The sequence below is a fragment of the Rana temporaria genome, chromosome 10 (assembly GCF_905171775.1).
Source record: "Rana temporaria chromosome 10, aRanTem1.1, whole genome shotgun sequence".
NCBI lineage: Eukaryota > Metazoa > Chordata > Amphibia > Anura > Ranidae > Rana > Rana temporaria.
This window is the reverse complement of record NC_053498.1, coordinates 95,288,903-95,314,297: the sequence shown is the minus strand read 5'-3', so window position 1 is coordinate 95,314,297 and position 25,395 is coordinate 95,288,903. Positions and strand designations below refer to the sequence as shown.

The window sequence follows — 25,395 nt, the reverse complement described above, 5'->3', positions numbered from 1 at the left end:
GAAATTGGAGAGGTGTGGTGGGAAGGGGATGACCGGAGGAAGGTGGACAACTCATGGACCAAAAGAGAAGTTTGGGGGTTGGAGGGAGAGTAGTGCTTAGCAACGCGTACACGGTCGGAATTTCCGATGGAAAAAGAAAGACGGAATTTTTTCATCAGATATTCCGACCATGTGTATGCCCCACCGGAATTTTTCCATTAGAAATTTCGGACGGGCTTAGAAAGAAAACAGGTTCTCTTTTTTCCCCCCCTGATGGAAAAAAATTATATCGGAAATTCCATTAGTCTGTATGGAATTCCGACAAAGAAAAAAAAAACATGCATGCCGAAAACAATTTGACGCATGCTCGGCAGCACTGAACTTAATTTTTCTAGGCTCGTCGTAGTGTTGTACGTCACTGTGTTTTTGACAGTCTGAATTTGGTGTGTCCGTGTGTATGCAAGACCCCTTGAGCGGAATTCCGTCTGAGTTTATTCCAACGGAAAAAACGGTTGTGTGTACACGGCATAACAGGTCTGAATATTGGATGAGTTTGTTTCATGAAGACTGATAGAGAAAGTGCTGAGAGATGAGCAGAGAAGAACATAGGAGGCGAATAGTGGAGGAGTTGGGGGTCTTTGTGATGGACGAGGCTTGAGAGTGTCAATTCGAACAGATTGTGAACGAGCAGCGAGAAAGACAAGCACACAAGCGTACAGAGCACGGAGCCACATTTTTCACAGGAGGGGGGAGAGAAGGCAATGGGAACAGATCACAGACCACAAAGTAGGAAGAAAGAGTAAGCAGAAGCAGATCATGTCTTGTAAGTGGGAGAGGGGGGTGAAACATTTTACAGTTGGGGGCTATATCCAATTTCAAATTAATATAATCCTGAATATGTAAAACACCAATTACATGATTTTTCACTGCCATACTGTATACATTTCTGTCATCCATTTAGCTACAGTATATAGAAATCAATACACAATCATCCTGAGGCCTATTTTCCTTTAAATCCAAGGTCACCTTGATACCATTTTCACTCAGTATCTGATTAAAATTAGCTTCTTAGTGTTGTGTTGTGATGCAAAAGCAGCAGAAAAAGATAAGGTGTTATACAAAGTATCACAAAGATCCAAGGCTAAGGGATTTACTGTTTGACTTCACTGAAGATGATCGGCAAGAGAACAGAAATATGCATTTTCTCATTATATCTACTTTATTCATTGACACCGACACTGCTCCCACAAAACTGAACCAATTAAATAAGTCCCTGCCCCAAGTGTTACCCACACTCTTCAATATCGGTGGATGCCAATTAAAAAAAAACAAAAGACTGTATATTAATTGAAAGTAAAAGGAAACTACAGTAGCTGGATCGTCATTAATCCATGTAGTACTAGCTTGCACCCATTACACTGCTTATGAAGATAAGTATATTACAACCATAACTACAGTCATTGAAAATACTACTGTGAAATGTTCCACGTAAAAGAACCACATCTAGACACAAAGCAACGTGTGTTGACCAGTAAGAACTGTCCCATTGTGGTAGCTGAGTTTTTTGGTGTGCTGTAGGGGACAGTCTGTTTGGGAGACATCTGGCATTTGGGGAGGAGTGGGTACCCGATTTTGACAGGTACCCGCTGCCACTTCTGTTCGTCGCCTTAGACGATCAGAGGTGCAAGTTCACCTCCTCCCTCCCAAAGTATTCTGGGACACAGGACAGGTCCTAGAAGACTTCAGGGCCAATCACAGAGCGCAGCGGGCATCCGGCTGTGAAGCCACAAACTTTCACAGCTGGGTGCCCATGGTCGAGATGGCTGTGCCGCCGAGGGAGGAGAGGAGAGAGGGTGAAAAATGCTGAGGTGAGCGCACTGCTGGATTGTGGGACAGGTGAGTGTGTTTATTAAAAGTCAGCAGCTACAGTTTTTTGTAGCTGCTGACTTTTAACAAACACAAAAATGACTGGAACTCCACTTTAAAGGAGACATATCAGCTCCTCCTTATCTGAAATATATAACATTTTCATTGGTGGGGTTCCTTTCTCTTTGTGGTGGCTGCGGTCTTCAAATGCTGGAAACAAGTTATATGCAATGTAAATGCTCATAGCAGACACATATGTCAGGAAGGAAGGAGTGCCGATACTTATTTTAAGTACCCGCCAATACCAATTACTGAGATACCCATTGCCTAGGAAGAGGGGTGGTTTGGGGGGGGGGGAGTGAGGGGGAAGGGCAGGATAGGGGTTGAGGGCTTGGGTAGTTGGGATGCAGCCTTCAAAGTAATTGTGTGGAGCGCAGCTGCAAATTAATCCGCATAAACTCAAAGTGGTTAAAAATAGTCCGGTTTCTGTCCCACGGCACCCACTGAACATGGGAAACCCAGAGAAGTTTATTTTTTGTTTTTTTTATATAGCTGCACAGCGGGGGATTAGATCATTGGTACACAGAATTTTTGAGCCCACGGCTGCTCTTTCTCCAGCCCCCCCCCTATTGAATTTGCAGAACCGGGGCCAGGACAGGAGGGTGACAGTTGGTGGGAGGGGGAGGAGGTAGGGAAGGGAATCCCACAGACAGCTGAAATGTCATTGGTTGTTAAGGACATGGCAGGCCCCCCCTCCTTATTAACCAATAATTGTCGGCATTCTTTTCTGTATATTTCAGCTGTTAGCAGAGAAATCCCACTGACAGCTGAAAGAACTGAGCCAGAGGGTATTGGTTTTGTGTATCGGAGCATTTGCACGAGTACCGATACCCGTGCAAATGCCTAGTATCGGCACAGATGCCAGTATCGGTGCAACCCTACACACACACACACACACACACACACACACACACACACAAGATCCTCATTGTGACCAACCTAGGCTACAGTTATCACTAATGGCATGATATGCGACTGCGATTCTTCTAAAACTATACTTGGATGTTTAACATTTACACTTTAATCTTTAATATTTTGTACAATAAAAATGATGCAAGTTTTAACCTCTTAATTTTTTCTTGGTGTGGTACCTTTAACGTCCTAGTAGTTTTACAACATAAGAGATTATGCTATCAGTGTCTTGCAATAGAGGATGTGGCACCAGTAAAGCCCTTTGGAATAAGCTGGTGTCGAGTCTCCTTCCCAATATCTGTATTTTACCGTGCCCATTGTGGTAATAGTAAGTCTCACCGTTTGCAGATGGTTGTAGAAGTCCACACTTCCAGCACACAGGTATCGACCCAGGAGTGTGGCATGTGTAGTGAAGATTGTAGCCACGGGGAGCTTACGAATCCGACTCATACATAGGCCAATGCCAGCTAACCATTCGTGGAAGTGAGCCAGGATAAAGGGCTTCTCATCGCCACACTGTGCTGCAAACTATGAAAGCAAGAAGAAGAGGATGGCACCAAAATTAAATATGAATAAATTAAGGACAAAAAAAAAAAAAAAAAACAGACAGACAGAACACAGGAAGGAATGGAGACTAGCAGAGACCATTAACAGAAACCATCAAAAAGAATCTTTCAATTTTGGTAAAAAAAAGTCAACGATTAAAAAGGAACAGTTCAACCATCTAAACTTACCGATGAAAATATTCCAATGTGGAACATTACCATCAAAAAAGCTAGAACTTTGCAGAACAAGGGACCTCTAATCCAGTTGCTGCAACCCTGGCCTTAAATTGTTAAGACTTAGCTATGCACCATCTTCCATCCATCCAAATATTAAAAGGATAGCAACTCCGGTTTGCCAATTGCTCTAACGGAATAGGTTTGTAGGCAACAAATTTATTTAAAAAGGAGAAATTAGGCATTATAAAAAATAAAAGCACAATACTCGCCTCTGTGCTGCAGCTGTCCCACGCTCCGAAAATCGTCTGACAGATCTTTTTTTTTTTTTTTCGACTGGCGCTAAGAATGGCCGCGAGGCCGGCCGTCGCGGACTGGACGCTAAAAAAAAAAAAATCCTGCCCACAGCTCCTCAGGTCCGGCAGCGAGACCTGGACGCTGTGGACTAGGCCGAAACCGCGGCCTCACCTAAAAAAAATCCTGCCCGCAGCTCCTCAGGACCGGCCACGAGGCCGGCCGTGGCGGACTAGGCTGAAGCCGCGGACTCGCCTAAAAAACCCTGCCCGCATCTCCTCAGGACCAGCCGCAGACTAGGCCTAAGTCGCAGCCTCGCCGAAAAAAATCCTGCCTGTAGCTCCTCAGAACCGACCACGGCGGACTAGGCCAAAGCCGCGGCCTGGCCTTATATAAAAAAATAAATAAAATCACAATTTTTTTAGGGGGAAAACAAACAAAAAAAAAAAAATTGCCCAGCTCTAATTTTACATAAATAAAAGATGATCATTGTAAACACCACTGTCAGAGTCGGTTCACACTAGGGCGACACGACTTCCAGCGCGACTTTCAGAGGCGACTCCGACACGACTTGAGCATGAACCACAGGGCGATCTGGGAAGATTTACAACAGGACTTGAAGTCGTCCCCAGGACAGGAGACATTCCAGTGGCCAATCAAACAACAATCAGCTCTGGGAGATGGAGGGGGTGGAGGAGGGTAGGGGGGCAGGAGAGGTTTGCCTGAGAAATGTATGTTATCTTCCTGGAAAGTCGCTTCAGTTAAGACAGTGATCAGACTTGGATCAGACTTGGAGGCGACTTCCATTGAAATCAATGGGTACAAATCGCCTACAAGTCGGATTGAAGTAGTACAGGAACTTCTTTTGAAGTCGGAGCGACTCGAGTCGTGTGTATTAACACCGCTCCCATTCACTTGCATTGTTTTTCTCGACAGCGCGACTTGGGACGACTTGAGGCGACTTAAAGTCGGATCCCAAGTCGCCCCAGTGTGAACCGGCTCTCACTGTTGAATAGTTTGTCTAACTGCTACATATGCAGGACAGCTTGTTCCATTGAAAAAATAATAGACTTACTGGCTGAATTACCAGGTGAAATTAAAAGGAAAAAAAAGACAAAAAAATAAAAAAAAATAATGTAGCCATCACATTTAAGAATTGGTAGGCTGCACAATATAATACATTTTTGCTTTTGGGTTTAATGCAGTTTTACACTTCCCTTTAGAATGAAGTGTCAGATCTTTATTCAATTCAAAATAGGGTACAAAAATGACACACTAGATAGTTTGATGACGATTTGATGATGCCATAGGAATAAATATTTAGGAAAAAATCACCCAGTAACATCAGCAAGATACAGCACGCTCATTCCACCCCACAATTTCAACCAATTGAGGCATAGGGTCTCATATATAGACATAATTCTAAGATCCCATAATGCCCTGTTCCTAATCCCATAATGGTACTCTGGCTGGCAATTTATTTATATATATATATATATATATATATATATATATATATATATATATATATATATATATATATATATATATATATATATATATATATATATATATATATATAAAAATAAATAATATTACTACTAGATATATCCTGACCTGGATAACTGAGAACACCTTCAAAGACATTTAAGAAGCCATTATATCTAGAGAACGATTTCTAAAACAACCTACCTCACCCAGAAACCAAGCAGTCAAGAAGCCAAACAGAACGGCATCATTTGCTTCCCGGTCGTACCATGGGATCCCGACGGCACAGCTATCCCATAACTCTGTCTTCCAGCGGTCAAGGCTCCAGGCAGTAGCTGCTATATCTATGAGGACTACGTATGGACTACCTTCAATCAACCAGCGGCCAAAGTAAACCTGCACACAAGGAGAAAAAGGTAATTACTACAAAGCACTTAGAATTTGATTCACTTTAAGGCCTCATGCACACGGGCTTTTTTTTTTTTTACTCTCCTAAAAGCCAGCAGCATTCTTGGATTTTATAATAAAATATAATTATATATATATATATATATATATATATATATATATATATATATATATATATATATATATATATATATATATATATATATATATATATATATATATATATATATATATATATATATATATAAACACACACACACACACACACACACACACACACACACACACACACACGTTGACAGTGTCCAGCGCTTCTACAAAAAAAAAAAAAAAAAAAAAAACGCACCACTTGTAAAAAGGGTCCAACACTTCTACAAAATTTTTAGAGGCGTCAAGCGCTTGAGTATTATTTCATTAGCCAAAATAATGTATTCTGCCCATTGTAATGAGTTAAATCTAAACGCATTTCATACATTCCATGCAAAAGTCCAAGAAAGAACTGGACAAAATATTTGGCACCATCAATTTAATATTTGGTAGCACATCCCATGTAAAAAAACTGAGATCAAATCGCTTCCAGTAACCATAAAGGAGTTTCTTACACCTCTCTACTGGAATTTTGGACCACTCTTCTTTCACCAACTGCTCAAGGTCTCAGATGGGAAGGCTTTGTGTACATTATGCTGACTGGCAGTTAAAAAGGCATAAACGGTTGTTTATATGGATTTCTACAAAGAGATCAATATAATAATATAGCACAGTAATAGTGCTGGGAGGTCTAACATAATGCAGTTTTAATTAAGCCATTAAACTACTTCTGAAAATAATCTACACATAACAAAACATGAAGCCTCCCTATCTGCTCACACCTAACTTGCCTGCATCCTCCTATCTCCCTATTTACCTAGAGGAGGACTGTACATAGGGCAGCGGTTCTCAACCTGGGGGTCGAATGATGATTTGCCAGGGGTCACTGAATGCTGGGCTGTTCCTGAAGCCTGCACCGCTCTCCCAGCTTTTTTGTTGTCGCCCAGCAGAGAGATAAAAGGGAAAGTAAGGAGAACAAAGAGAGAGGTACATTCTAAAATGTATCATAAGGGGTTTTAATACTGTACGAGTGGAAGGGACTCAGGGAGCGCTAAATGTCTGTGGATTAGGGGCGCAAATTACTTGTCTTGCCTTGGGTGCCTGCAACCCACGCTATGAAGAATTTACCGTTAGGGGTCCCCACAACTTGGGAAATTTTACCAAGGGGTCACGGTACTAGAAAGGTTGAGAACCACTGACATAGGGCTTAGGACTCTCCTTCCATCACCACATTACAGTACTCTGGACTGGAGATTGGCTGCTCAGGCCCTGAATGTTGATATGTCTGAGAAGGTATCAGATTCCTAAGCTACCCAATATTTAGAAGTACAGGATATTCACCAGGCCCCGATGGCTGAACAGGGAGGCAGGGGAGCCTATGTAAGGGGGGGCATCTGCAGAGTATGGCTATCTAGGTGAACCTGTTACTTTACCCTGAATGAACCAAGTGCAGCTTAAAAAGTGTATCTATAGCCTATTTTCTTAGCTCATAAGGGCTAGAACCTCTGTCAAGTTTTAACTGCTTTCTATGTTAGAGATTTACCATCTCAATCCATCCTGGTACCATTTTAAGTGACACTCTTCATTGTAGAGCAATTGTCTCTAAAATCTGGGGGCACTTGAAGCCAGTGTCAAAGCCATTAGACAATGGTGTCATGTACCCATTCGTCTTTGCGAAGATCTACCCAGACACGTTCCCCTCTATGCTTTAGAGGCTGCAGACACTTAGGCTCTCTGTTGCATACAGGGGGACATGCCCCTGTATAAAATAGTTTTTTCTAATAAAATCTTTCAAATGTTACAGGGGCTGCTATCCCTAAATCGCCTCAGGTCACTTTGCTGAACATGAGCCAGAGTAAGCTTTCCAAATATACAAAGAAATCAGTACATTTTATTTTACTCTGAGAAAAGATCACTATTGCTCGTGCATGGAAGCAGCCCTGCGTCTCTCCAACTGCAGCTAAAAGATAGATAACATGGATAATGACATGAAAAGATGGCGAGCATTCTACAAGACATGGCTAAACAGTTTGAAGCAGTCTGGGATCCATAGCCCACATACACCCACCTCCCACTGTAATTCACTGATGCAACACCAAAACAATTTATCATTTTGGTGTTTGGTCTCTGACTGTTCTAACTCTAATGCCGCATACACACAACCAGGGCTCAAGTCCTGCAGGAACGGAGTTCCTGCACTTTTTTCACAGCAGGAACTCAGCTCCCTTTGCAGGACTAGAGCAGCCGAGCTGCCCGAGCCAATTCTTCAATAACCGGCGATGCCCAGCTCGAGTCACTGTCAGGGGTAGCCGAACCTTAGTAATCCTTTATGTTACTGGCCGCTTCCTGTATATGGATTCATCGGGTAGTGTGCGGGTATTCAGTCACTTCCTCAATGCCGCAATGTCTCCTGGGAGCTTTTTGTCATTGCTCCCAGGAGACATTGTGGAGGTCTGCCACGAGTTATCGCGGGATTTAGAAAGAACTTGCAGTTTAGTAATTATGCATATGAGCGCATCATTTTTTTTATTGGGTGGGGGAGTGGACCCTGGGTGGGAGTTCCCACACTTTTTTCCCCAGGACTTGACCCCTGCACACAACCGTTATTCACGTCATGGAAAAAAAAATATGATTTTCTTGACGGGATTCCTCTCAAGCCTGCCTTGCATACACACGATCGTGAACAAAAAAAATGCTTGAGCAAAGCACAGTGACGTACAACGGCACTATAAAGGGGAAGTTCCATTCAAATGGTGCCACCCTTTGGGCTGCTTATGCCAATTTCCCCATCTCATAATTTGCTTCTGAGCATGCACGTTTTTTCCCCCTCGTTAAAAGCGTACACATGACCGTTTTTCACAACGTTAAAAACTACGAGAAATAAGGCTTGGTCTCCACTACTGCGAGTTGTTGTGCGACTTGACACATGTGAAGTCAAAATCTATGGATTTCAATGGTGCGACTCCAAAAAAAATGTTTGCACTACTTTGTTCCGACTTCGGAGCGACTTGTTCTCACGCTCACATGACATCAAAAATTGCATTGCAAAGTCGCACTGTAAATTGTGTGACTTTGGGGGTCGCAAGAGTGGAAACCTAGCCTTACTCTTTTCTTCCACTGCTTCTTCCACTCTACTTTTCTACCAATACCTGAATGTTACAAGACCTAAAAATCGGTAGGCTATACCTATCTAGCAATGGGATGACTCCAACTGTACTTGTTGACCTCCAATATATGGTGGCGTTAATCACTTAGGCTCTTGCCTCCCTCCCATCACCTCAGAAGCATTTGTTGGACCCATGATTGTCTCACACTCCAATGGAATGGAATTTGTTACCCCGACTACAAAAGCATTAGTAAATAGACAGGAAAGACAGAAATTCTGGGGGGGGTTCAAAGTAATTTCTCAGCAAAAAAACAGCATAGAGACATGGAAGCATGGGTAAGTTTGCTTGAATATTAAAAATGAATTAAATTGCATTTTTGGTTTGAGGTGCTCACATGTAGTGTAGTTTCACTTTAAGGATCTGGGATGGATGGATAGATTTTTTAAGTTCTCTGGACAATACTCAAAATGAACCTAGGGCAGTTTGTCTCATGCCCAATATTAACTTTAGGTGTTTCTATATTTATAGGAGTTTTCAACACTACAGTGTTCCTTTGGCTATTTGGGAATATTAAATATAATTTGTTTATGCTGGTTGTAATTGTGTGTTCAGGTTTATGCTTTGATTTATTTAAAATGTATTTTTAAAAACATACTGTACATTACTAAAAAAGGTTGCATGCTTTTTATTAGTATATAAACCAGACCTGATCTAGAAGCATACTCGATACTTCGAAAAAGAGGATTGAATGAAGGAACACTAAAATGGACTGCAGTATAGTGGATTGTAAAGCACGTGGGAGCCTGAGAAAAACTCCTAGGATTGAATCAGATGGCGGAAGCAGCTGCTGGAGCTCTGTAGCCTGTAATGTTTCAGGAATCTCAACAATCCATGGGAGGTCTCAAAATGGTTAGTACCAAGCACAACAAACATAAAATTAGGCCTATTTAATTAAGGAAAGGGCGATGTTCAAAGTGTAACTAGAAAATGCATTTCCTGCAGAAAATGCGTGGGAATGCTGAATAGCTGAATTGATAAGCCCACACTAAAGCCATTCACCATAACCACTACACTATCTTTAGGACATACAAGCAGTGTTCCTTCAGTACTTATAAAGCCTCTCTTTGATCATTAATCCTAACACCTAATGATTTTGAGAACTCTTCAAACAAGCCTTAATAAATCCACAACAGTACATGCTATCGCGACTTCACCGTTAGAGACACATGGCCTTTGTGAATGTTTCTGTATAACAACATTTATGTTGATAAACTTAAAAATGTGGGCATATCAGCGATTTAAAAAAATAAGTTCTTTGTGAGTTTCGCTGAAAAAAAAACAAAATCGGAAATTTTTTATACATTCAATGGAAGAAAGTGTAGAACTCTTGTCATTTGGAAGCTCAACCAGCCAAAAGTAAAAGGTGTATCACAAAACTGAGTACATTGCCTGAAACTAGACAAAAATATCTACGTGTTGATGTATAAATTGTGTATGACAAGTAGATCTTGTGGGCGTGAGAGCAATTTGTTCCTTCTCTATAAAGATAATTTTTTTAAAACTCTGTGCTGTAGCGATGACATCATCCACTCTAACCAGCCCCATAGACACTCTGTTTAATTGCTAACATTTCCTGAAAAGATCACTAAAAACTTAAACAGGTTTTTCACAAAAACTGTAAAAGATATCAAACTGGTATAGCCAGATAGCTGATTTTTTTGTGAATATTTTAAAAAGTTTGTTTGGTGTCTGTAGGTGAAAGTATGAAGGACTTTCATATTTTTCAACCCCACATCACAAGACTTTTCATATTTTTCAACCCCACATCAAATATATTCAAGAATAGATCTCTTTCTGATACCTCATCAGTGTTTACACTTAATAAAGGACATTTCAATTGGGAATATAACTTGGACAGATCACGCCCCGGTAACAATGGAAATAACATGGGGAGAGGGAACTCAGACGTCAGAGCGGAGGTGGAAATTAAATGAGAGCCTACTACAGAATCCTGATATAATTGAAGATGTAAAAAAAGAAATAACATGGTATTTCCAGACAAATGATAATGAAGAAAGTGATCCGGGTATAGTTTGGGAAGCCCATAAATCAGTGATTCGAGGGGTTTTAATTAAACATGGTTCCCGAGTTAAGAAAGCTAGAGAAAAACAAATAAAAGAATTATTAGAAAAGATACAGAGATTGGAGATACAACATAAAAAAAAGACAGAAATGGGTATAGGAATTGAATTAACACATTTAAGAAGACAGGTAGCGGATCTCCTTAGATATAAGGCTGAAGCGGTTTTACAATATGCAGAGAAGATGACATACGATTCAGGTGATAAATGTGGGAAGTTACTAGCAAAAAAATTGAAAAAATTACAGTCACGGTCATATATCCCATTTATTAAAACCAAAGAAGATAAAAAACTCCACCTTTCAAAAGAAATAGCACAAGAATTTAGGAAATACTACGCCGCGTTATATAACCTTCAAGGGAAGGAGAACCCCTCTGGGGCTGTGGAGAAATATATATCCTCAGCAGGTCTGACTAGATTAACACCTCCAGAGCGAAGGGATTTGGGAAAACCAATTACTCTGGAGGAAGTACAATCAATAATGAAAACAATAAAGCATGGTAAAGCCCCAGGCCCAGATGGGTTCACCATACAATATTATAAAAGCTTTAGTACACTATTAGGGACCCATATGACTAAATTGTTTAATACAGTAGGACAAATAAGAATGTTACCCCCGGAGACGTTACTAGCACATATTACGATTATCCCAAAAGAAGGGAAGGATCCAGGGGCATGCACTAGTTATAGACCAATATCATTAATAAATGTAGATATTAAAATTCTGACAAAGATCTTGGCATCACGTATACAGCCCTATCTATCTAAACTGGTACATTTGGATCAGGTCGGGTTCATCCCAAATAGAGAAGCAAGGGATAGTACTATTAAAGTGTTAAACTTAATAAACCAAGTAAAAGAAAAGAAGATATCGAGTGTTTTCTTGAACTCAGATGCAGAGAAGGCATTCGATCGAGTGAATTGGGAATTTATGTTGGGAACAGTAAAACAAATGGGATTAGGAGAGCGGATGGCTCAGTGGATAGAGGGGGTGTATGCGGGACCCAGAGCTTTGGTAAAAGTGAATGGGGTGTACTCTGAGCCTCTAGCAATCACAAATGGTACTAGGCAGGGCTGCCCCCTGTCGCCTTTATTATTTGCATTGACATTAGAACCATTATTAAACAAGATTCGACAGAACAGAGATATAGTGGGTATTCAATTGGGAGGGAGGGAACATAAAGTATCGGCTTACGCAGATGACATGCTCTTCTCCCTAACAAAACCACAGATATCCCTTCCAAATTTAATGAAAGAAGTAGAACTCTACGGGAGGATGTCAAACTTTAAAATAAATTATAATAAATCTGAAGCAATGGGGGTCGCTCTGCCAGGGTCGATTAAGAATGGTTTGGAATTTAGTTTTAAGTTTAAGTGGACGACGAGGGCATTGAATTACTTGGGCACTCAAATGCCACCAGATTTAAAGGATACTTTTGAACTAAATTTTAAACCATTATTGGGTACAATTAGAACAATGTTAGATGGATGGAGTAGAGGGATGCACTCTTGGTTTGGGAGATCTAATATTTTGAAAATGAGTGTAGTGCCAAAGTTTTTATATCTTTTTCAAGCTCTACCAATTCAGATCCCCATGTCGTACTTCAATCAAATTCGGGCATTATTTACAAAATTTATATGGGGGAGTAAAAGGCCCAGGATCGGTAGGAAATTATTGATCCTACCCAAGAAGGTGGGAGGGATATCAGCACCGGATATGTTAAAGTACTATCACGCAGTCCAGTTGGGAAGGATAGCAGATTGGAGTAGACATGGGGATTATAAATTGTGGATCACTATAGAGCAACAAATGTGCCCAGTACCGTTAGATAGGGCAATATGGTGCTATTCTGCGTTACCCCTTACAGTTAAAACTCACCCAACGATAGGACCAACTTTATGGATTGGAAATAAAATATGTCATAATCCGAATTTCTCAACGAATAATTCCCCCCTCTACCCAATAATAGGAAATCCAGAATTCCAGCCTGGTTTGGAATCCCATATACTCAAGAAATTAAAAGAAAAGGGTAGATTTCAAGCCTCCCACTTTCTGGGTGAAAGGGGGTGGATGACAATAGGAGAAATAGCACAAAGGGGAGGGAGCGGTGAGATACCGATATGGCAAGCGCGACAGGTACGACACTTTCTGGAGACTCTGGATGGTGCAGAAAAGTATAAACGGGCACTCACAAAGTTTGAGGAGTACTGTGGAGGAAAGGAACCACTAGCCCATATGGTCTCTAAAATGTATATATTATTGACTGCACCACCAGAAGACTTTAGAATGTCGAGCCTAGTAAAATGGGAGAGAGATTTAGGCCAAGTTTTTTCCCCAATACAAAGCCAAAATATTATAAATTTAGCATTAAATTCTTCAAGATGCACGAAAATACAAGAATTAAATTATAAAATATTAACAAGATGGTACTATACGCCAGCGCGTTTAAACACATTTTTTCCTGAAATGTCAGATAGATGTTGGAGAGGCTGTGGGGAGAAAGGGACAATGCTACATACATTTTGGGGATGTCCAATAATACAACAATTCTGGGAAACAGTACGGAGAATTACACAAGAATTTACGGAATATCATATTCCAGATGACCCATCGTTTTTTCTACTACATCATGCTGAAATATATCCGGTGAGATATAAGGGATCAATGATGTGTCATTTGATAAATGCGGCGAAAAGTTGCATTGCAACAAAATGGAAAGACCCCGAGGCACCTCCAATATCTATGTGGCTGAAAAAAGTAAGGAAAATAGGGATAATGGAGAAACTCCTCCCAAAAACAATAGATAAGAAACAGCAAATTAAAATGATATGGGCACCTTGGGAATTATTTTTACAGTCGGAGGAAGGTAAAAAGCTAATAGGAGAATAAGATAAAGGGTAGTAGATGGAAGAAAGAAGGAAAATAGGAGAGAGAACATTTTGCGCACGGTTGGAGGACAGCGGAGGAGGGGAGGGGTGTATTGTATTGTCTTATTAAGAATTTTTTTTTTCTCTTCTCTTCTCCTAATTCTTCTCTCCGGCCTGAGGATAGACGGCTGGAGGAGGGGAATGGGGGAAGAAGGGGGTCTAGAGGTAGGGATAAGGGGGGAGGGAAAGGGGGGATAAAATGAGGAAGGAAGTGCTGCGGGAATAAGGAGGGAATTAGTACTTTAGATAAAGAATAAATGGATACTTAGTGGGAGATGGAATACTCGGGTAGTCTGAAATTTAGTTTAGAAGTAGAAAGTATTTGGTCTATTATAGAGGAATGGATTGAAACTAGTAGTGATACAGATATTATGAATAGTAAATAGAGTTGAAGAGAGAGAATAAATATAATTTCCATACATATGTTGATGTATAGGACTATGCTTAGTCCTCTTCTTATGTTTCCTGTATCACTTTCTTGCTTTTTTTTCTTGGAAAAGAAACGAAATAAAAAGGAAAATTAAAAAAAAAAAAAGAAAGTATGAAGGAGCTGAAACTTTTGGTAGCAGAGAAAATTTTAAGGATTTGAAGCATGCTCTCATTGACTTCAAATGTTTAAAAAAAAGTGTCTAAAAGCTTAATATTTTAAAAAGTATAAATAGTAGAAAAAAAAAGTTAAAGAAGTCCTATCATTAGCTGAAAGGTCTTAATAGCTGAAAGTATGCAGAAGTTACATAGAACCAAAAAACGTACGGAATAAAAAGAACTAGAAAATGCATTTCCTGCAGAAAATGTGTGGAAATACTGAATAGCTGAATTGCTGAGCCCACACTAAAGCCATTCACCATAACCACTACACTATATTTAGGACATACAAGAAGCGTTCCTTCAGTACTTATAAAGCCTCTCTTTGATCATTAAAGTGGTTGGAAAGGTAAAAAAAAAAAAAAAAAAAACCTCCCTGTGTATACACCTAGCCTATTATAAATGCTCTGACAGCAGCGGCTGATGTGATACTTAAACATCTTGCATTTAAAACATTTTTCATTATCAGGCTAACGTATAGCTCTTCTAAATGTGCATAAAGAACAGTATGCCTAATTTTGTAAAAGCCCCATCAACTTTCCAAAATAAAAATTCCTAATTTTTCAGACAGTTCTTAAAAGGAAAATAAAAATACGATTTCATATTCAGACCAGAACATGTTTCCTTTCAATCCAAGGGCACATGTACAGGGGTGATTAATTGCTTCAGGGGGCCGATGCAACCCCCCTGTATAGGAGGGAGGCAGCATATAGGAGGGAAATGGAGGACATCCGTTCCTCCACATGTCGCTCCTGCCGCATCCCTATTGCTGTCCTGCTGCGCTGGGGCTCCTGTGTGTGCTCTCCTGGTCCCCCCTTCAATTTGCTGCTGGGTTTTCCCCTCCCACCTACTGCAGGCTGCATTGGGGGGGATCCAATAAGATGAAGAGCGGGGAAGGAGCCGATATGTGTCATTTATCAGATCCTTCCTAGGCTTAATAAAAAAATAAAAATAAAAAATCAGTGATCGGTACCACCGACTCTATTCTTGTGCTTATTATGCCTCAGGTTATGAAGGAATGGGAAACTCTGTACAAAGCTTTTCCTGTTCATTCAGTCTGTGCAGCTGAGCCTGCAGAGAAAGGCACTAATGAATCTGTCCTCAGTCCCTTTCTCTGCCTCAAGTGAAACATCAGGGGTCTATTTAGACATTAGGTCTAGTTTTAGGGGGGGTCCTAAAAAAAAAAAAAAAAAAAGAGTTAAACAAATAAACCAAAAATAAAAACTGGCGCCAGTGGTGGAACTACCAGGGTTGCAAGGGTCACACTTGCAACTGGGCTCTGGCATTCCACCACCGTGGGGGCCAGGGAGGCCCTCTGTTTTAATCTGTATATCCATTTACTTACCCACACAACAGCCTGTCACAATCTAAAAAAAAAAGTCCTTATTAATCACTAGCCTTACCTGAAATGGGCAATGCCTTGCACTGCTCCCATTGTACCCCATGTATTAAACGATCTAGCTTGGCAGAGCTCATCTTAAAAGTATAAGAAGGGCTTTGCACTGCTTGAGCGATATGCTTCCCTGTTGGTGAACTATAAATTCCAGCACCTCGGAAGGTGCTCCCATGATTTTTGACAGCTTTACATTTATTCTTCCATTCAATTGCATTGTTGCCGTTTTGCTTGCCTCACTTTATTTTGTAAATTTTGTGGAAACTGTTGCCGCTATTTAAATCCTGTATAATGTTATTATAAACTAGCCTGAGAATCTTTTTTGCCATTTTGGACGACAGTCAATATGCACAATGAGGGTAACTTTCTAAATGATCAGACTCAAACCACTGCGGACCTCTTTAAGGGGGAGGGAAAAAAGACAAGCTACCATTGTGACCTACTAACCTCCACACGGTCACCTTGTCACTAGTCTCTTCTATTGCAGCTGCCAGGATGATAAAAGTCCCCATTTCCCAGCCTAGCTCTGTGCTCTTGTCCTGGAATCTAAGGCCCAACACAACCAGGCTCCTGGAATTTTTAGATGACCTTTCCGATGTGCAGTAACAGAATCCCTGAACAACACCAGGTCATGGCTGAGAAACACTAAATTTAGCCCTCAAACATGTGCTTCTGACCTCACAGACAGAGGGGGGAGGAGTAGACACCAGAGGACTGAACGGAGAAATGTTTTTAGCCAATGTCACAGGACAGGACATTTTGCCTCAAAGGGCAGGACAAATACAGACCAGCAATAGTAAGACCTAACTGACCTTCGGCATTCGTAGGTTCAAGTTATTTTGGGTATGTGCCCACAGCTACTCATTGTTAAGAAAGCCAACCTGCCATCGCATCCATTTTTCTACTATGGGCCTTATTTAGCAATCTGGGTGAATAAACCTTACGTCATATAGAAGTATTTTTTAATTAATATTTTTATCAAATCAAATTTATCATATCAAATATTGTTTTTCTACGCAATATTTGCCCCCATACTAAAGTTAAAATAAACGTTAATGATTTTTAAAGTACCGTGGCGTACAGCTCACACGATGTGATGCAAAGCAGATCTCAGGCTAAGAGAGACTAATGTTGTACAAATAAGAGGATCAAGCCATCCTGTTTTGCATCATCTCCACGGTGGTGCCATGCTTAGACACAATTATGTCACTGCAAGCAAGGAAACCCATAAACACTGTTCAGGAGGGAAGCCAACCTCTGTGAAATGAATACAAACAAGGAGAGAGGCGCCTGTTTGTTTGCTAGATTGGAAGATGGTTTCTGTTCCTTATTGACGGCAGCCCTGTGTGCATACTCCCATCCTAACATACCCGCACATCCCCCATCACCACCCCAAACAGCTGGAATTTTTTACTGATTTCAACTTTTTAGATTGACTATGCTGCCTCCTATAACAATGCTCTGATAAACTTTTTTGCGCATAATCTACTTGCTATATCTGTGAAATGAATAGATCTGCTTATATTAAAGGCACCACCACAGTAGTAATGGCTTGCAGAGAAGCCAAAATGGGACACATATACTAATTTAATTGGAGGTTATTACTAAAGTGGTTATACTTTTATTTTATCTTTTATTTTAGCACATTAAAACTGCTTTGCTTTTGTAAAACACGTGGCCAAAGTATAGGTTTGGTTTAAGAAGGCAGCACTATGACTAGATGGAAAGTACATCAAACCTGTTCTACAACCATGGTAGCCCAGCCAAGTTAACATCCTTTTGCGCATATTATCCAACAAAAACGGTGCCCGGATTGCTCCTGCAGACCCCCCTCCTCTGACCCCTTCCTTCCCGTTTTCCCCTTCTTCCCCTCTTTTCAGTAATTTATTTTAGGCTTTATTATGCTTGTTCAATCAAGTACTGTTAAAAGGTTGGATATCGTTGAAACTTCCAGTGTTTTGCATGAACGGATTGTAGAGCAAGATACGGTCCTAGAATCAGCTTAGATCGCACTAGATAATTGTGACAATGCATAGCGACTCTAGGCAATTAGAAAACCAGTCATTACTGTTCTTGTACACTCTACTATGTGGACAATAAGTAGTCCATCGTGTAATGCACAATTACTATATTCATTTGTTAAGGAGTTTCTTCTTTTTGTAACTATTTCACTTTATTGTACCTGTATAATGCTTTATCACTCAAATAAAGATATATTGACAAGGAAAGTACATCAAACCTCTGTAACCAATCATTTTAAAAGTACCTAACTACAGAAAACAGAATTTTTAACAGCCATAAGAACCCTTTTACACGTACTGACAGTATGTCCGTATCTCATCCATCCGTTTTTGGGTGAAATATGGACATACATGTATCCCTATGGGATTGCAGAGATGTCAGCAGATCACCCGCTGACACCCAAACTCACCGGTCCCCGCTATGGTCCGATTCTGCAGACGGAGGAAAATCCTATTTTTCCATCCGTTTGCGGATCGGGTCAACACAGACAGACGGGTCCGTGTTCATCCGATCCCCCCATAGAAGAGAGCAGAGATCTGACAGGGCGGTCCCTGCACAGTGTGCAGGGACCGCCCTGTCATCTGCCGGCTCAGTGGGGATCGACGAGCGATCCCTGCTAAGCAAGCGGATGAGAAAGGTACGGATACTCATGGGATCCGTACGTGGGAAAGGGCCCTTATACAGTGACTGCAGTTTGCAGTGACCCATTAAAAAGGTCCGAGCAAACAAAAGTGATCTTTTAGTCAAAAGGTAGAGCCAGGTCAGCCACTGGCTTCCAAAAGGTCACAGCGTTGGGGTGGACAGACGGTTCAGTCACCCCCGGCGCAACATTTAGAGGAGTGCAGAAATTAGTTTGATGGCCCAGCCGACCACGTACTTTATTACATTCAGGGCCGCCATCGGGGGACAGCTGATAGAACCAAGTTCTGTCGCTGTCAAAATATTAGTTGTTAGGACTGCCTGGATGGGCAGAGGATAGCATCTGGTGCTAGAGGACAGATGACAGTATAGAAAGAGAAGGAGGAGGTGGAGGCGGCTAGAGAAAGCAGCTGAAAGGAAGGTGGTGTGTGGCAGGGAGCGTGGGACTGGAGAAAGGCTAATGCCTCGTACACACGACCGGTTTTCCAGACGGGAAAACTGCCATTTTTTAGATTGGTTCGGGAAAACCGGTTGGGTGTATTGCTCCATAGCAGTTTTCCCCGACGAGAAAACCGCCCACAAAAAAAGGGATTTTTATTAACAGCTTACCTGTAAAATCCTTTTCTTGTAGTACATCACGGGACACAGAGCAGCATAGCCATTACATATGGGTTATATAGTGTACCTTCAGGTGATGGACACTGGCACTCTCCGACAGGAAGTTCCCTCCCTATATAACCCCCACCCATAGTGGGAGTACCTCAGTTTTGTAGCAAGCAATATGCATCCCAAAATTCCCCATAAGAGGGGTGGGAGCTCTGTGTCCCGTGATGTACTACAAGAAAAGGATTTTACAGGTAAGCTGTTAATAAAAATCCCTTTTTCTTTATCGTACATCACGGGACACAGAGCAGCATAGCCATTACATATGGGATGTCCCCAAGCAATGCTCCATGAGGGGAGGGAGACAACCAGAAAAAAACAAACAAGAGGTGCCACCGGACAAGAAGAGATTAAACTGCGGCCCGCAGTACCGCCTGCCCAAAGGCTGAATCAGCGTTCCTCCTAACGTCCATTTGATAAAATTTTGCAAATGTGTGGACAGATGACCAGGTTGCTGCCCTGCAGACCTGAGCCATAGGGACCTGGTGATACGCTGCCCAAGAGGCACTTATAGCTCTAGTGGAATGAGCCTTAACCGATAAGGGTGGACTCTTCCCCTTCAGGCCATAGGCCTGAATAATCGTCTGCCTAATCCACTTAGCAATAGTGGCCTTAGACGCTGCCTGGCCCTTCTTGGGCCCTTCCGGCAGAATGAATAAGACGTCCGTCTTACGAATCTGGGCTGTAGCTTCCAAGTAAATCTTTACAGCTCTAACTACATCCAAGGAATGTAGTAACCTCTCTTCCTTAGAAGAAGGCTTTGGAAAAAATGATGGAAGAATCACATCTTGATTAAGGTGAAAATTTGATACCACCTTAGGCAGGAAGGACGGAAGCGGCCGCAAAACGACCCTGTCCTTATGCAATAATAAATAAGGTGCCTTACATGACAAGGCTGCCAACTCCGACACCCTTCTGGCGGATGCCATGGCCACCAGAAACACTAGTTTCCTAGTCAAAAGGACCAAAGGAATCACGGACAAGGGCTCAAAGGGCTGCCTTTGCAAGGCCGATAGAACCAAATTTAGATCCCAAGGATACAGGGGAGCTTTAATCGGGGGATTCACCCGAATAACACCTTGTAAAAAGGATTTCATTAAGGAATGGGCAGCCAACGATCTCTGGAAGAAGACCGACAAGGCAGACACCTGCCCCTTGATTGTGCCGACCGCCAAACCTTTTTCCACTCCCAACTGTAAAAACTCCAGGATTCTCCCAATAGTATATTTGCGGGGATCCCATTTCCTGGTTTCACACCAGGTAATATAGGCCTTCCACACCCTATAGTATATTAACCTGGAAACTGGTTTTCTTGCGTTTATAAGGGTAGAAACGACCTGCCCTGAAAGGCCTCTGTTTCTGAGAATCAGGGACTCAGCCGCCAGGCCGTTAAATTTAGGGCCTGTAAGGCAGGGTGGTAGAATGGCCCTTGTGAGAGGAGGTCCGGACGTAGAGGGAGGACCCAAGGCTCCTCTACGGTCATCCTTTTTATCAAGGAGTACCAAGGTCTTCGGGGCCACGCTGGGGCCACTAGAATCGCTGGCTTGCGTTCCCTTTGAATTCTGTGAAGAAGACGGGGTAGCATCCGTATTGGAGGGAAGGCATAGATTAGCGCAAACTGATGCCAAGGACACACCAAGGCATCTGTCCCGCAGGCCAATGGATCCCTCGTTCGAGAGACAAAGTTTGCTACTTTGGCATTGAATCTGGACGCCATAATGTCCACCTCCGGAGTACCCCACTTCCGGCAAATGACCTGGAACACTTCGGGATGGAGGGACCACTCCCCTGGGGACATCTGTTGGCGGCTGAGGAAGTCCGCTTGCCAATTGTCCACCCCGGGGATAAAGATAGCCGAGATGCAGGGGACATGGGCTTCTGCCCATGAAAAGATCCGATCTACCTCCCTTTGGGCTGCCTGACTCCTGGTGCCACCCTGGTGGTTTATATAAGCTACGGCAGTGGCATTGTCGGATTGTACCCTTACTGGGGAGCCCTGCAGAACCTCCGTCCAGCCCAAAAGAGCCAACCGAGCTGCTCGGATCTCTAAGACATTTATGGGTAGGGCTGATTCTGCCCTTGACCATTTCCCCTGTAGGGTTAAATCGTCTAGGACTGCACCCCAACCTGATAGGCTGGCGTCCGTGGTTACTATCCTCCATGAGGGGGGATTGAACGATCTTCCCTTCAGAAGATTTTTTGTGACTAGCCACCAACACAGGCTCTGCCTTACCGCATAGGGAAGGGAAATGGGAAGATCCAAGGCCTGGAGTCTTTTGTCCCAGGCCGTGAGAATTGCTCTCTGTAGCCTCCGAGAATGGATCTGGGCATAGGGCACTGCCTCGAAGGTGGCCACTAGCTTTCCCAACAGGCGCATGCAGAGGCGTATAGATGGCCTTGTGCTGCTTAGGACTATGTGGATTAACTCCCTTATCGAGTCCACTCTGGACTGGGGCAGGAAGATCCGTTGTTGTCTTGTATCTAAAATCAGACCTAGATACTCCAACCTTCTTGTGGGCTGTAAAGCCGATTTGTCCCGGTTTAGAACCCAACCCAGGGACTCTAGGCAGTTTACTGCTAGCAACACTGCCCGATTTAGACCGGCCGCTGAGTGGTCGACTACCAGAAGATCGTCTAGGTAGGCCATGATCAGAATGCCCTGTTCCCTTAGGATGGCTAATACGGGGGCCAGGATCTTCGTAAAAACCCGAGGGGCCGTGGCTAGTCCGAACGGAAGAGCCACGAACTGATAATGCCGATAGTTTAGGGCAAAACGCAGATACCTGTAATGGCCTGGGAAAATCGGAACGTGCAGGTATGCGTCCTTTATATCGATGGAGGCCAAGAACTCCTTTCCTTGGAGGGCGGCCACCACCGAACGAATGGACTCCATTCGAAAAGACCGGACTCTTAAAAAGCGGTTTAATAACTTTAGGTCCAGAATAGGCCTGACGTCGCCGTTTGGCTTCGGGACAACGAAGAGGTTTGAGTAAAACCCTTGTCCTTGCTCCCCTGCTGGTACTTCCATAATCACTCCTTGAGATAGGAGTCGCTCTAGGGCGGACAGAAGCGATGCCTGTCTCTGAGGGTCGCCTGGAAGTCTTGACATTTGAAAGTGAGGAGGGGGGAACTCCCGAAACTCCAGCTTGTACCCCTGAGTTACTGAGGACAGAACCCATTGGTCGGTAACTTGGGCCCCCCACAACTCCGAGAACAACCGGAGTCTTCCCCCCACTCGAGAGAGTGGGGGCGCCCCTTCACAAGGCTGCCTTAGGGGCAGCCTTAACCGGCTTACGGTTCCACGGTCTCTTGTTCCCTGCAGCTTGCCCCTGGGGCCTGTTTGCAGCTGCGCGTCCAGGAGGCCGTCGATACTGCCTAGAGAATGAGGGCCCTGGAACTGGAGAGGTTGGGCGCTTAAAAGAGGGACCTCGGAACCTTTTCTTAACCGGTAAAAGGGTGCTCTTACCACTAGAGATCTTTTGAATATATTTGTCAAGATCTTCTCCAAACAATCTCTCTCCTTGAAAGGAGAATCCTGTAAGGAGTTTTTTGCAGGGGGTTTCTGCAGACCAGTTCTTTAACCAAAGTAATCTTCTCATGTGGACCAAATACAGGGATAGGCGGGACGCCTGTTGGATTGAATCCTTGATAGCGTCTACCGCGAAACATAAGGCTCTAGGTAGATCGGCTAAGTCCTGAGCCTGTTGAGCCGGGAGGTCCTTTAGGGCCTGCTTGGCCTGGTCTTTTAAAGCCTGGCAGACGCCAATGGCAGCTACAGCTGGCTGGACCACTGCCCCCGCTGTGGAAAAGGATGCCTTTAGTAAGGTCTCAAGCCTTTTATCCACAGGATCTTTGAACATGTGAATATTGTCCACTGGACATGTTAAAGCTTTATTGACACATGATATGGCTGCGTCAACAGTGGGGACAGCCCATTTTTTTTGAAAACTCCTCCTCTAAAGGGTACATAACTGCGAACCTTTTAGGAGGCAAAAAAATCCTGTCTGGCTTAACCCAGTCCTGAAATATCAGGTCCTTTAACAAAGGATGGACCGGGAACACCAGGTTGGCTTGGGGCGCTTTTAGGGAGCCCAATGAGGACACAGCGGAGGCCAGAGGCTGAGGCAAAGGCATTTTAAAAGCTGACCGCACCATATCCGTTAAGGACTGAACCCACAATTTTTCTGCGTGAGAAGCTGAAAAAGGTTCTTCTATAGTAGAATCTTCAGAACCCAAATGGTCCAGATGATCCTCAGCCTGGTCTCCTGTATCTTCCAATTCCTCAGTGGAAAGGACATCTTCCTCAGGAGATTCAAACCTGGGAGACGGGGACCTAGCCCGCTTCTTCCCGGATAAAGAGGCCGTAATAAGAGCGGCCATCCTCTTTTCAAATCCACCCAAGGTGGAGGCTAACATCTCTTCCGTGACATAGGAAGGAGTTGGTTGAATAGGGCCCGCCATAGCACCTAGCAACCCCGATGGCTCACCCAGGGCAGCAACCTCCGGATCCTCCGGGGAAGTAGGGGCAGGTGGATTCTGGGAAATATCCTCCGAGCCCGATGGGGAACCCTTCGGCTTTTTAACACCTTTAGCATTTTTAGCGTTCCCTGCACCCTTAGGAGCCATAATAACAAATCTGAGATACTCCGCTAATATACAACTAACTGTAATAGCTGGAGAAAAACACACATTTAAATAAATGAGGAAAAAAATTTAGGCTAGGGTAATGTTAGACAGAACTAAACTTCCCAAAACCTAACAAGAGATAGCAATATTGAGCCCCAAGGGCTTAATCATATCCTAATATTGCTTCCCTTAATGCTGGGCTAAGAGAGTACCAAATACTAAGTACTCTGACTGCTACTTAGTACACCGGCTTTTCAGAGAAAATATGAGCTTAAACAGCTCTTTAGCAAGGTGTGTACAAAAAAACGGCCACTAGGTGTCACTGTGTCAGCATAACATAGGCAAACCTATCCTGCTCAGCTCAGCATCGCTGCTCCGTGTCCCTTCACAGCCTTCAGCAAACTGACAGGCTAAATAGAGTTTTTCCCTCTGATGTACAGAGGGGAGGGAACTCCCTGGGCGTCCCCCGCCCCTCCACGCAGCGTCGGCGCCTATAACAGTGCGCGCGCGCGCACGCGCGCGGTCCCGACGCCGCTTTCAGGAAGCAGAATCCATGTGGGGAGAGGAGCCCGGGAGCTGCTGGAGACACACAGACATCAGGAAGTAAGTAATTTAAACCTGACATGCTCCCTTTTACATTTCATGGAGCAAAACACCTTGTAGCAGCAGCAGCAGTCTATTAGCCCAGCCAGAGGAACAGTATACATGGGTGTTTGAGCCATCCAGTCATGCAGACTTTGTGGTTTCTCTTTTAGCCCATGCACAGAGGCATAAAAAAGGCTTTTCCCCAGAGTCCCCTGTGGGGAGCCCACTGACAAACCAAGTTCCGTAGGCCCCCCGCTTACCTTTCCACGCTGCAGGGTATTGCTCATGCAAGAGGCCCAATCTTCCCCCTTCACCGTGGGTATGGTCATAGACCTTCAGGGACCGGGGTCCAAGTCAGGAACACCACACACCTGGACCTATACAGCACTACTGGCAGCAGGTATTCATAGGTTAAAAAACCCAGTCCTGGAACCCAGAGTCCAGCCCTCCAAGGAGAGGCATTATAGGCAAAACCCCATCCACGAATTGGGGCCCGGGTACCGTCCACTTTGGCTATGAAGCACCTTGGACGGATCCGGTCGGCTGGCCCTGGTCCCAAGGACAAACTGCAGGCACAACCTTCAACGTGCACCAACACCTAAGACACTGGCGAAAAAACTGAGGTACTCCCACTATGGGTGGGGGTTATATAGGGAGGGAACTTCCTGTCGGAGAGTGCCAGTGTCCATCACCTGAAGGTACACTATATAACCCATATGTAATGGCTATGCTGCTCTGTGTCCCGTGATGTACGATAAAGAAAAAAAAGAGTCATGTTTCCAGTCAGTCTTTTTCTCGTCGCGAAAACCACTCGTGTGTATGCTTTTCAGAGGGGAAAAAACACGCACGCTCAGAATCAAGTATGAGACGGGAGCGCTCGTTCTGGTAAAACT

At 43.4% G+C, this 25,395-nt stretch overlaps 1 protein-coding gene across 1 annotated transcript in view; it reads right to left on the bottom strand.

The window, feature by feature from the left end:
* The window catches only part of GYS1 (glycogen synthase 1), a 95,476-nt gene that overhangs the window by 32,289 nt on the left and 37,792 nt on the right, over positions 1-25,395 (bottom strand). Inside the window, exons 3-4 of the mRNA XM_040325737.1 lie at positions 5,523-5,714; positions 3,157-3,345 (exon numbers count right to left, since the gene is read on the bottom strand). Coding sequence (XP_040181671.1) covers positions 3,157-3,345; positions 5,523-5,714 — 381 coding nt within the window. The remainder of the gene's footprint in view (positions 1-3,156; positions 3,346-5,522; positions 5,715-25,395) is intronic.